The sequence below is a fragment of the Megascapheus bottae genome, chromosome 22 (genome assembly GCF_031878675.1).
Source record: "Megascapheus bottae isolate mThoBot1 chromosome 22, mThoBot2.hap1, whole genome shotgun sequence".
Taxonomy (NCBI): domain Eukaryota; kingdom Metazoa; phylum Chordata; class Mammalia; order Rodentia; family Geomyidae; genus Megascapheus; species Megascapheus bottae.
The window spans coordinates 11,861,512-11,873,892 of NC_143530.1; the positions used below are offsets into that span (position 1 = coordinate 11,861,512).

At 43.5% G+C, this 12,381-nt stretch overlaps 1 protein-coding gene across 1 annotated transcript in view; it reads left to right on the top strand.

Annotated features, from left to right (window-relative positions):
- Positions 1 to 12,381, top strand: part of Fkbp5 (FKBP prolyl isomerase 5) — an 84,811-nt gene that overhangs the window by 69,722 nt on the left and 2,708 nt on the right. Inside the window, exons 8-9 of the mRNA XM_090355811.1 lie at positions 976 to 1,059; positions 11,826 to 12,011. Of these exons, the coding sequence (XP_090211937.1) occupies positions 976 to 1,059; positions 11,826 to 12,011 (270 nt within the window). The remainder of the gene's footprint in view (positions 1 to 975; positions 1,060 to 11,825; positions 12,012 to 12,381) is intronic.

The window sequence follows — 12,381 nt, forward strand, 5'->3', positions numbered from 1 at the left end:
TGAAGTCAAAAGCCAGTCATGGTGGTACATGCCCGTGATGTCAACACAGAAGTGAGGCAGGAGAATCATAGGCTCACCTGGACTCGTCATGAGATTCTGTCTCCAAGAAAAAAGACTGGAGCCTGCATGGAAAATTCACAGGTTCCTTGTTAACTAGGCTTTTAAATAATTGAGCTGAATCATAACGAGGCCACATGGTTGCCAAAGAAACTCGTCTCATCCTCACTTAAAGCAGAGGCAGGGTGGCTGCAGTACTGGGGACACAGCCTAATTGTTTTTTGATAAAGAGAATTTTGCAGTTAACACTTAAGCTTCTTAACTCCTTTGCCCTGTAGCATGGAGGTGATACCTTTTACTGGCTTCCCTGTAAGACCCCAGTTGGTCTATTCTGTTCATACAGAAAGTGCAGTTGTCTCTGAAAGAGAAAGAATTCAGGTAGTATAGACTAGCAGTTGATGGTGACGTGGCTTATTCATGGCTTTGAAGTGACAGCTTCCCATGAGCCGTGCTCTCCAAACCATGTTTTACCTGCAAGCCCCCAAGTACTCAGATGCAGGGTGTTATTGTGGAATCTGGATATATCTGGCTGCTACAAAGACCACTGCTGACCTGGAGTTTTGAAAATTCTCTATAGTTACACAGCTATGACATGACTATATTTTCATTTTAGGATCTAAAAACAGGCATAGAAAAAGTTTGCTAAAGTTGTGATCACTGCTTGCCTGAGGAGGATGAGGAAGTGTCATCTTCCTTGGGTGGCTTTGCCATGCCAACTAAAGGTGTACACTTTCACAGTGTTCTGGATGGGTCCACCTTGGGAAGCCAGTTCTCAGAGCCAACCTCTGACCAGTGGTGATTAGGACTTTAGCAGCCAGCCAGTTTGCCTGGAGTTGGGGTATCCTGTAGAAGTAGCTCGCATCAGCTGACGCTTTTCCTCCTGTGCTCATCTAACCGTTGCCACAAATTTACACACAGGCCAAAGAATCCTGGGAGATGGACACCAAAGAAAAACTGGAACAGGCTGCCATTGTCAAAGAGAAGGGAACTGTATACTTCAAGGTGTGTGAGTCCCTATCCAGCCCTTCCCATGTCAGAGAATTCACACAAGTGTCCATGGGTTTGCCTGAGATTCCCTACTCTGAATTCTGTCAACACCTTCTTGGTAAGAACAAGCCGGAGTTTGTATAGGTCTGTTGTTTTCTGTATAAGGAATGATGAGAAAAGAATTAATGTGAGGGGAAAAAAAAAGAACACAAATCTCTCTCTCTCCTACATATGGTTGTCTAGATTTTAAACTTTGCATATAATCAGACCATGTCTGGCTTGCCTATCCATCGCTCTATGGCTCTCAAGTCCTAAAACATCTTGCTGAGTCAATGGCTGGCAGGCAGAAGTGTTTGTAGAATGAAAGTGGAATGAGTGGACTGAGGGTTAGCAAGCAACAGAATTCAGAGTAAGTTCCCATCCTTTTCCTTTCCACTGTCCTGATGTAACCACTAGTTCATGTGACACAAGAAAGGAGAATTCAAACAGTTCCCTTGTTTTCCAAACAAATTTTAAGAACTTATTGAATGTGCTGGGCTCGGAAGTCTGAGATCTGAGGATCTGGTTGGAAGCCAGCCCCGGCAAAAAAGCCCCTGTGATTCATCTTTAATTAATCACCAAAAAACCAGAAGTGGCACTGCAGCTCTGAGAGGTAGAATGCTAGCCTTGAGTAGAAAAAGCTCAGGGACAGGACCCAGACTCTTGAGTTCACAGAAAAAGCTGAAAGTGGTGTTGTGGTAGAGATCTAGCCTTGAGAAAGCCCAAGGACAGTGCTCAGGCCCTGAGTTCAAGCCCCAGGACTGAGGGGGAAGAAAAAGAATGAAAAGGTGGTATGTTACATTTGTTTGTATGTAGGTAAAACCAAGAGAAGAGTTTCCTTAAGATTCTTTAATAATACTTTAAACGGAGAAAAGTGAATTCTCTGTACCTATTAAATGGAAACAAATTTTTACAAGAAATATTCCCAGGGGCCAGGAGTTTGGCCTAGTGGCAGAGTGCTTGCCTACCATGCACGAAGCCCTGGGTTTGATTCCTCAGTACCACATACAATGAAAAAGCCAGATGTGGTGCTGTGGCTCAAGTGGTAGAAGCAAGCCTTGAGAAAGCCCAAAGACAGTGCCTGGGCTCTGAGTTCAAGCCTCAGGACTGTTTCTCCCCCCACAAAAAATTCCTCTTTTTTTTTTACAATCTTTTTTTTTTTAAAGTTTATTTTGTTTAAAGGTGATATGCATGAGTACATTTCTTTTTGAACAATGTTAGCCCCTTTAATTTTCTTCTGCTTTTCCTCCCACCCCTCCCCCACAAATTATAAAGTTCACTTCCTACATAGTGTCTAGTTTTTAAAATTCCAATTTTTTTAAGTCTTAGCAAGAATTTATTTTAGTGTAATGGAGTTAAAGTAGGGAAAAAGGAAAACAAGAAATTTTCCTACATGGGGAGTAATAAATGGGAGTTAAAAGACAAATTGTCGATTCTTTTCTGTGGCTGTTTCTGAGCTAGGCAAATACTGGTGGTCGAAGCAGTCTAGCAACTGCTAATCCTTTGACAGTGGTTTTAGAGAGTAAGATGGGCAAGGGCCATCCTGGAGCCTGGTAATCTTTTGGACTTTCTTATCTTTCAGTGGAGGAGGCAGAGTTAGATAGCCCATCCTGAGTGTCCTAATATTATAACTTTTTAGAGGAGGGCTATTGTAGGAGAGGATCTTATCTACTTTTTTTCAGTTTATTTTCTGGTTTTAACTTTGAGTCTGGCCCTTTTAATACTTGTTAAAAAAAATAATATAATTTGGCTGGGGATGTGGCTCAGTGGTGGAGTACTTGCCTAGCATGCATAAAGCCCTGGGTTTGATTCCTCAGTACCACATAAACAGAAAAAGCCAGAAGTGGCACTGTGGCTCAAGTGGTAGAATGCTAGCCTTGAGCAAAAGAAGCTCGGGAAGCTGGGTGGGGTGGCTCATCCCACCTACTACTCAGCCACTCATCCTAGCTACTCAGGAGGCTGAGATCTGAGGATCAAGGTTCAAAGCCAGCCCTGCACAAAAGGACCTGAGACTTTTACCTCCAATTAACCTCTAGAAAATGGGAAGTGGGACTTGGCTCAAGGGTAGGGCATTCGTCTTGAGATGAAGATCTTAGGGACAATGCCCAGGCCCAGGGTTAGGGCACTTGCCTTCTGAAGAGCTCAGGGACAGTGCCCAGGCAAAGTTTAAGCCCCATGATCCACAAAAGAGAGGGTGGGGGGAGAAACTAAGAAAGAAAGAAAGATAGTTTTTCTTTCTTTCTTTTTTATCTAACTCAGGGACAGTGCCCAGGCCAAGTTCTAGCCCCATGACCCACCCACCAAAAAAAAAAGGAATGAAGCTCAGGGCCAGTGCTCAGGCCCTGAGTTCAAGCCCCAAGACTGGCACTCTCTCTCTCCATATATATGTGTATATATATATATATATATATGCGCACATACACACATGTTTAAATAATTTCCCTGTCTCCTTGGCTGCCTATCCTGCCTCATTCCTTCCCATAAATGATTTTGGTCCCTTTTTATTTGAAAAGGCATCCCAAGGGCAGCAGTCCTATAGCTATTTCCTGCTGACCTTGAACTATTAACCTACGTAGAAAGGGGAACCGAAAAGTCATTTCTCTACCTAAGTTAGCGTGGGAAACTCAGCAAAACTTTTGGTTGACAGCTTGTCCCATTCAAGACCAACAGATGATCTGGCTCAGGAGATTTGGGGTTGCACTTTTTACTGTATGCAGAGAAGGATTACATTTCTCTGGACCATGCTGGGTAACCGGCTGTCTTGTGAGCTTCCATCCCTGCCTCAGGCTCACCAGTGTCTGTCACCAGAGATGGCGATGAGGGCTTCCCTCTGCTTCTCCAGGTCACAGGGCCTTGAGATCCACTCCTGAAAGGCATTGTGGGCTGTCTCACAGAAAAGGAGAGTTTCACAAGGTAAAAGTTTCAGCAGGGATTCATTTTAGTATAGTATAACACAGTTAAAGAAAGGAGAAATAGTAAAGGGGAAACATTTCCTATTCCTCACACAGGAAATGAGTTAATGACTCATATATATTTTGCCAAGAAATGAACAGTAAAATAAAGATATTCCAAGACTAGAATGGAAGACACAGTACCTGGGGACTTTTCATGGCTCTGAGAAAGTGATGGGGACAACACCAATGACTTCTAAAGAACATCATGGAATATTCTCAGAGACCTTTCTAGCACCTAGGCATGTGGGACTTTCTCCTCACTTTCTTTATAATCAGAGTGCTTTGCAATGTCAAATGTAAAGGCCTTAGTGAGGAGAATTCATTTCTCAAGGTTTCTTTCCTTTTGTTCTTGCCACAGCACAAACCATGAAATTAGTGATATTTTTCAACAGCACGAAGCCATGCTTAAGTGTTCTGGAACAAGTGTTCCCGAGTAGGTGCTATAACATGGGCCACAGCAGTCACACCTTGTCTGGAGAAAGCTGGGTCAACGTTAACTCATTCTTGTTCACAAGGATAATCAAAACAAAAGCAAATAATGATCAGTGTAGGCAGAGGGTAAAGTGGAAATTGTTTTCTAAACTTCAGGCTAAGGCCCTTGATTGGGTCCTAAAATCCATAAGTTTATTTGCATAAAACTTGGATATTGGATTATAATTTAAAACCTATTGCGAGTTTGGCCTAGTGGTAGAGTGCTTGCCTAGCATGCTCAAAGACCCAGTTTCGATTCCTCAGTACCACATACACAGAAAAATCTGCAAGTGGTAGAGCTCTAACCTTGAGAAAGCCCAGGGACAATGTTCAGGTCCTGAGTTCAAGCCCCAGGACTGGCACACACACACACACGCACGCACACACACGCACGCACATGCTAAAACAAAAAACAAAACAAAAAAAGTGTTTTATGGTTTTTACTTTTTTTGTAGTAAATTTGAAGTCAGGGCGTCACACTTGCTAGAAAAACTATTACTTGACCATGCCCATCTGTGCTGCTTGCTTGCTTGCTTGCTTGCTTGCTTGCTTGCTTGCTTGCTTGCTTGCTTGCTTGGTTTTTAATAGGGTAGTATGAGATGATGCACACCTCAGTCCTCCTCTGTCCACCTTTCATATAGCTGGGACCACATCTTTACTCTGTCACTCCAAGCTTTAACGGTTGAGATAGGGTTCCACTAGCTTTTGGTCTAGATTGATCTCAGGTCCATAATCCTCCTGATTGTTGTCTCCTGACTTACTGGAGTTACAGGCATGACTCACCGTGCCTAGCCCACAAGTTTATTTTCAGCTCTGAATTTTTGTGGACCTTTAAAAATTGACAGTACTGAGGTTTGCACTCAACGTTTCACACATGTTAGGCACATGTTCCACTGCTTGAGTCACACTTCCAGCCCTTTTTGCTCTCGTTATTTTTGAGATAGACTCTCCTTTTTTGCTTAGGCTAGTCTGGACCACGTTCCTCCCTTTTGCAATTCCCACTGTACCTAGGAGAACACACAGGGACCCCTCCATTCCTAACATTTAGTATTGAGACGGGGGTCTTGTAAATTTTCCTGCCAGGCTGACCTAGCACGATAGTCCTCTTAGTCTTAGCTTCTCATATAGATCAGATGGTAGGTATACACCACTGTGCCCAGCTATTAGCTAGATGGGAAACTTGGAAACTTTTCTACCTGGGTTGATCTTGAACCTATAACCCTCCTGATTTCCTAAGTAGCTTGGATTACAGGCACCAGCCACTGGTGCCTAGCCAAGAACTTCTAAACTCATGAGAACAAGTTATCTTTTAAAGAAAATTCTGGGCTGAGGAGGTAGCTTAGGGCTAGAGTACTTGCCTAGCATGCAAGAAGCCCTGGGTTTGATTCTTCAGTACCTCATAAACAGAAAAAAGCAGAAATGGTGCTGTCATTCAAGTGGTAGGATACTAGCCTTTTTGTTTTTGGTTGGTCATGGGCTTGAAATCTGGGCCTAGGTGAGCTCTTCAGTCTAAGACTAGTGCTCTACCACTTTTTTCTTTCCTTCCTTCCTTCCTTCCTTCCTTCCTTCCTTTCTTTCTTTCTTTCTTTCTTTCCTTTCTTTCCTTTCTTTCTTTCTTTCTTTCTTGGTCATAGGGCTTGAACTAGGCCTGGGCACTGTTCCTGAGCTCTTCAACTCAAGGCTACAGCCGTACCCCTGGGCTTGGGTGTTGTCCTTGAGCTCTTCAGCTCAAGGCTACCACCCCATCCTTGAGCGAAGCCCCACTTGCCATCTTTTTAGAGTTTATTTGGAGTCTCGGGTCCTTTTGTGCCTGGGCTGGCTTTGAACCTTGATTCTCAGATCTTAGCCTCCTGAGTAGCTAGGATTACAGGCATGAGCCACTGCACTGGCTACAGTGCAGTATTTTTTATGCTCCTGGAGTCTTGCCCCTCATTACTGTATACTATGTTGTGCACCACATTTTTATTCACAACAAATATACAGCGATCCCATAAGCTTCCAGTAGAGCTGAAAACTCTGTTACCTGCCCTGTTTGTAGAGTCCTAAGTGCTGATGCTGGTATAAACAAATTCCCTGCTCTGTTCTACTGGAGTTGTAAAGGTCAGGCACATACAGTCTTTATGATGCATTTTTCCCACTTACTTAAAAAGCAGTGACAGCTACAAACAACTATAAACAGAAGCATTCTTGTTGTGGTAGCAGCTCTGTGTTTGTCATTGCTCCAAAGTCCCTCTAGTGGGACAGGCTGTGCAGGTGAGGACGATGGGGACAGTGACACTGACAGTCCTAGGGTAGTGCATGTGGCTTTTTTTTTTTGGTCATGGGACTTGAACTCTGGGCCTGGGCACTGCCCCCTGAGCTCTTCAGTTCAAGAATACCACCCTACCCCTTGAGCCACAGTGCTACTTCCCGTTTTCTGGTGGATAATTGGAGATACAAGTCTTCCGGACTTTAGTGCCTGGGCTGACTTTGAACCGCAGTCCTCAGATCTCAGCCTCCTGAGTAGCTAGGCTTAAGGTGTGAGCCACCACGCCAGGCATGTGGCTTCATTTTTAACAAGACTTTGGGGGCTTGAACTCAGAAACTCATGTTCTTGCTTGGCTTTTTTCATTCAAGATTAGTGCTCTACCATTTGAGATACCCATTTCTGGCATTTTGCTAGTTGATCAAATATAAGAGCCTCTCAGACTTCATTTGCCTGGGTTGGTCTCAAACCATAGTCCATAGATTTTAGCCTCCTGAAGCAGGTAGGATGACAGCTACGAGCCACCAAGTGCCTGGCAACATTTAAGACATGTAAGTAGGACCCAATGCCAGTGGCTCACAGGATTACAGTGCCTATAGTCCTAGCTACTCAGGAGGCTGAGACTGGAGGATCACAATTTCAAGCCAGCCCAGGCAAGTCCACGAAACTCTGAGACTCTTATCTCTAGTTAACCACCAGAAAAATGGAAGAGACAATGTAGCTCAAGTGGTAGAGTGCTAGCCTTAAACTGAAGGGTTCAGGGACAGCACCCAGGCCCAGAGTTCAAGCCCCACCACTGCTGGGGGAGAGGGGGAAGAATCGCCTCATGATGCATTTCCATTTCTCAAAACATTCCCTTGTTAAGTAATATGTATCTATTTTCCCAGATTTCTAAACAGAATACTAACAGTGTTTTAGACAGGTGAGGCTTTTAACATTTGACTAGAATCAATTATAATAAAAAGCTCAGCCAGCCAGAAGCTATAGGTAGTTTTACTGATGCCCTAACTTAGGAGAATACTTTTAGAAATGAAATAATGTCATTAAGCCATCTGTCTTAAAGCCTTACCTCCTGAATATAAACAGAAACGTGTTGGAATTGGTGATACGCAGCACACAGCAGTATATAAGTATCTGTATGGTATTTAACTGTGTTCTTAGCATCACAGCCATAACCAGATTTGTGTATTTCATAACATTGTGAGCCTTCTTTAAATTGCCAATCTTTGGATAAAATCTGGGTCAGCACTCACACATATGGAACGTATTATTTTTAACATGCAATATGATAGACAAGATCTTTCAAAACATTAGTCCATTGAGGAAAAAAATTCATGAAAGGTTCAAAACCACTGACCTAAGACTTTTCTCCCAGAATATCTCTGAACATTTTGTACCAGTGAAAACTTCCCTGGAGGCACCTTCGTAATTATAGGTAAAAGATCTCAGCAGTGATCCTAGCTTTAGCTGTAAGTCTTCAAAAATGGCTGGTAGTTTCCTGTGCATAGACCCATCCCTCTCCAACTGTCAGGGCAGGTTTCAATCTGCCACCCTGCTCTCCTGTGCTTTATCTTCCCAGGGTATTGACTCCACACATTGCGCATGTGTACAGAGTCCAGATGTGTGGGTGAGACCAGAAATGAGCTGGATTAGCGGGATGCCAGTGGCTGACACCTGTAATCTTAGCTCCTCAGGAAGCTGAGATCTGAATATAGAGGCTCAGAGCCAGCCCGGCCAGCAAAGTCCATGAGACTCTTATTTCCAGAAAACTACCAAAAAAGCCAGAAGTGAAAGTGGGCTCAAGTGGTAAAATGCTAGCCCTAGCTAAAGAAGCTCAGGGGCAGCACCCAGACCCTGAGTTAGAGGGAGGAGGAGGAGGTGGATGAGGAGGAAAAAGAACAACAACGAAATGAACTACAGACCCTCATTCCATGCCTTCTGCCTGTTCCCACTGACGGAACAATCTGGTTTATCGCTAAGAAGATAAATCTCTCCCTGCACTAAGACTATTATACACAGCTTTAAATGAGGCCAATTTAGATTATAAAACTTCCTTTCAGCCTCAGAATACTAATGAGGAAAATTGTGAGAGATGAACAGTCATCATTTGGCTCTGAAAATAATTATTAAGCACAAGATACTATGCCAAGTGTTGTGCATACCACTTAAACAGTATCTGCACGACACAAAAGGGCATTGGCCATCCTGCTTGGCTCATATGTTTTCTCCAACTTGGGTGGCAGTTTGAATTCTGAAATTGCTGCAGTGATGTGGGGTTCTTGCTCCCTCTTGTGGTACTTAGGAGGAAAGCATGTCTGCTATGGCTCGCTAGTTAAGATAGCCCTTCGGCCACTGAAATCTTTCAGACAAGCCAGGGTTTGCTAGGTTTTGACTACCCTTGCTGAACAATTTAGACCCAAATCTAAGATAGAGGAGAAAGAGAGAGAAAGAAGCTAAACGCTGTGAAAATGACAAGCCTTGCCTAACATAGATGAGATGACTTGTTTCCTCCCTAGTCATGCTTCCATTTTGACACCCAGCCATGTATTTTGATTCCATAGTTGGAATTCTTGATCTTAACATTTATTCAGCAAACCTTTATTAAGGACTTCTTTATAGGAATGAATAGAAAAAGGGTAGACTATACTGCCTGTCTTCAAAGAGCCCACGACCCAGCAAGGGAAAAAGCAGTAACAGGAAGAAAATGCCAGCCCTGGAACTGGTGGCGATTTCCTTTTCTTTTCCTCTTCTCCCCCCCCCCCATCCTGGGACTTGAACTCAGGGCCTGAACAATAATATCCTTGGGCTTTCCTCAAGACTAGTGCTCTACCACTTGAGCCACAGCACCACTTATGGCCTTTTCTGTGTATGTGGTACCAAGGAATCAAACCCTGGTCTTTGTGTATACTAGGCAAGCACTCTACCACCAGGCCAAACTCTCAGCCCTTTTTTTTTTTCTTCTGTTTTATATGTGGGTTCTTAGTTAGCCTAAGGCTGGGACAAGACACCTATTGTCCTGGCCTTTATACCATAACCAAGTGCTCTAAGCCTCATGGCATAAGACAGGATTTCACTCTCCTGAAGGCTGCCTCATTCCCTAACAGAAGCCCTGTCCCTCCCTAAGGCACCAGTCATCTCCTAAAGATAGTATGCTAGCGGCGACAGCTTCTTCACCAGAGGAGCTGCAGCAGGGCCTTCTTCCTCCAAGCAGGGCTTCACTTCTCATGCCATCTCCCTGAGGTCCGTATGCCACGGACATCCTCTTAAAGCTGCTCTGCCAGCTTTTTCTTCTTGGTTGAATGACTGCGTATTGTGGGGAGAGACATTGGACAGTGATAGATATTTGCTGCTTTCAGCAAGGTGCATGTTACTGACATCATGGTAATACTTCATTGGTCACATTGGATCCCTATCTTAATGGGTCTGGCAACTCTTCTGCCATCTGCCAGAGTGTGGCATCCATGTTTCCAGTTGATAATTCCCTCCTGCAAAGGAGAGTCCTCATTTACACTCTTACTTTAGTTTCCCAGCTATTCAATTCTTTCATTCACCTGCAGTAACAATAAGCATGTTGTTTCAGCCCCAGAGTTTCTTAGAGTATATGCACGTGCATTTCATGTGGTGGTTTACGGTTAGAATTATCACCAGGTAAGAGAGCAAGAGGTGGGATGGTAAGCATATGCCAGCTCCCCTGGAGGCTGGTAGTAGGATCACAAGTATGAGTCAAGCCTTGGCAACTTAGCAAGGCCTTGTGGGAAAATGAAATAAAAGGGTTAATGTTGTAGCTTACCTTTCCTTAGAATTTACCTGGGTTTGATTTCTTGCACAGTAGGGGAGAAGAGGAAGAAGGGAAAAAAAGAACAAAAATACAAGAGCAAACAGTACAAGAGCGAGGACTCAATAGTTACATACCCAATGCTATGGGTATGGTACTGGAAATATAAACACAACTACATAGACATAAAAACTTATGACTCTATAGACATAATGTTTTATTACATAAATTATTATGTGTTTGTGACATACAAACCCTCAGCCTAATTTTGATTATGTTCTAAAATCGAAGTGCCAGTGCTTGTATATAGAGATTTCCTTCTTGAATACTTTTGTTAAACACATCATTTGAGATAGGATGTAAAAATCAACGTTAATAAAAGAGCAAAAATAGATTTTTTTCACATAACTGACTGATGTTTGGTTTATATTGTTTTATGGTTGTTTATAGTGGATGCTGCTAGTCAGCTGGCCTATTCCCATTGCCTATAAGTTATACTATGGGCTCTGGCCACCTGCCAATTTTATAAGTTAAGATTTTACTGGAATAGCCACTCCCATTTTTTTATAGGTTGGCTAGTGCTACTTGTGCATTACAGATGATAGAGTTCAGTAGTTACGGGAGCGTCTGGTGTGTATGTATTATTTGTGTACACATACTCACACACAATTTTTGTTGTTGTTTTGTGCTGGTCTGGGGCTTGAACTCAGGGCCTGAGCCCAGTCTCTGGGCTTCTTTTGCTCAAAGCTAGTGCTGTACCGCTTGAGCCACCACTCTATTTCTGTCTTTTTGGTTGTTTCATTGGATAGAATAGTCTTCAACCCTCGTAGTCCTAGTTACTCAGCCTACTGAGTAACTAGGACTATAAGCTTGAGTGAGCCACTGGTACCAGTGAGCTTCTGGTTCATATAGCTCAGGTGGCCTGTGTCTGGGGCTGGCACTTGTAATACTTCAATATTTTCTATGCAGTGCTAAACATCAGGAGAAAAGAGAGTAAGTAACTTTGCCTCCAGTCAACTAAACCACTTGCCATCCTTTTGAATATCCTGGTGAATATTGGGACCAAAGAATGTGGCCCCAAGGCCTGGATGCCACCTGCTGCCAGGAAATGGGAGTACCAAAGACAGAATTGTGCTCGGGTGCATTTCGGCCAGCCCAGAGTGGGATGGTCCTGGAGAGTTGCTGCCTGAGAACATAGTTCTCACTCCGTGTGGCCCTCTGAGGCAAGACCATGCTTTCCTTTTGAATCCCCTCCAAAGCACAGTACAGGTAACTGGTAGCTGTTTTTTTCTCCTAGGGAGGCAAGTACATGCAGGCAGTGATTCAGTACGGGAAGATAGTATCCTGGCTAGAGATGGAGTACGGCTTATCTGAGAAGGAATCAAAAGCTTCTGAATCGTTCCTGCTTGCTGCCTTCCTGAACCTGGCCATGTGCTACCTGAAGCTCAGAGAATACACCAAGGCTGTGGAGTGCTGTGACAAGGTACGGGGGCTGTACACGGTCCACTCTTGCTCTCTTTCCCCATGGGAAGAACTTCCACTTGCTCGCAACCAATAACCTGTTTTGCTGGGTTCTGCTTATTTATATGTGTAGGATTGTGTGTTTTTGAGATGAAATGGGAAGCTGAGAACAATTTTGTTTACATCCAGATTTTCCTGATGCCTGGACCATTTGTATAATATATTATGAATACAAGTTTGGATAGAATTAAACAGTTTTCATCCACGACCTGCCTTATGAGTTTGGTAACAGAGTGGACAAAATTCCTCAGGTTTACTTCTAAAAGAGCACATTTAACCTAAGTTTGCTTTTTGTGCTAGTCCCGGAGCTTGAAATTGGGGCTTTGGCACTG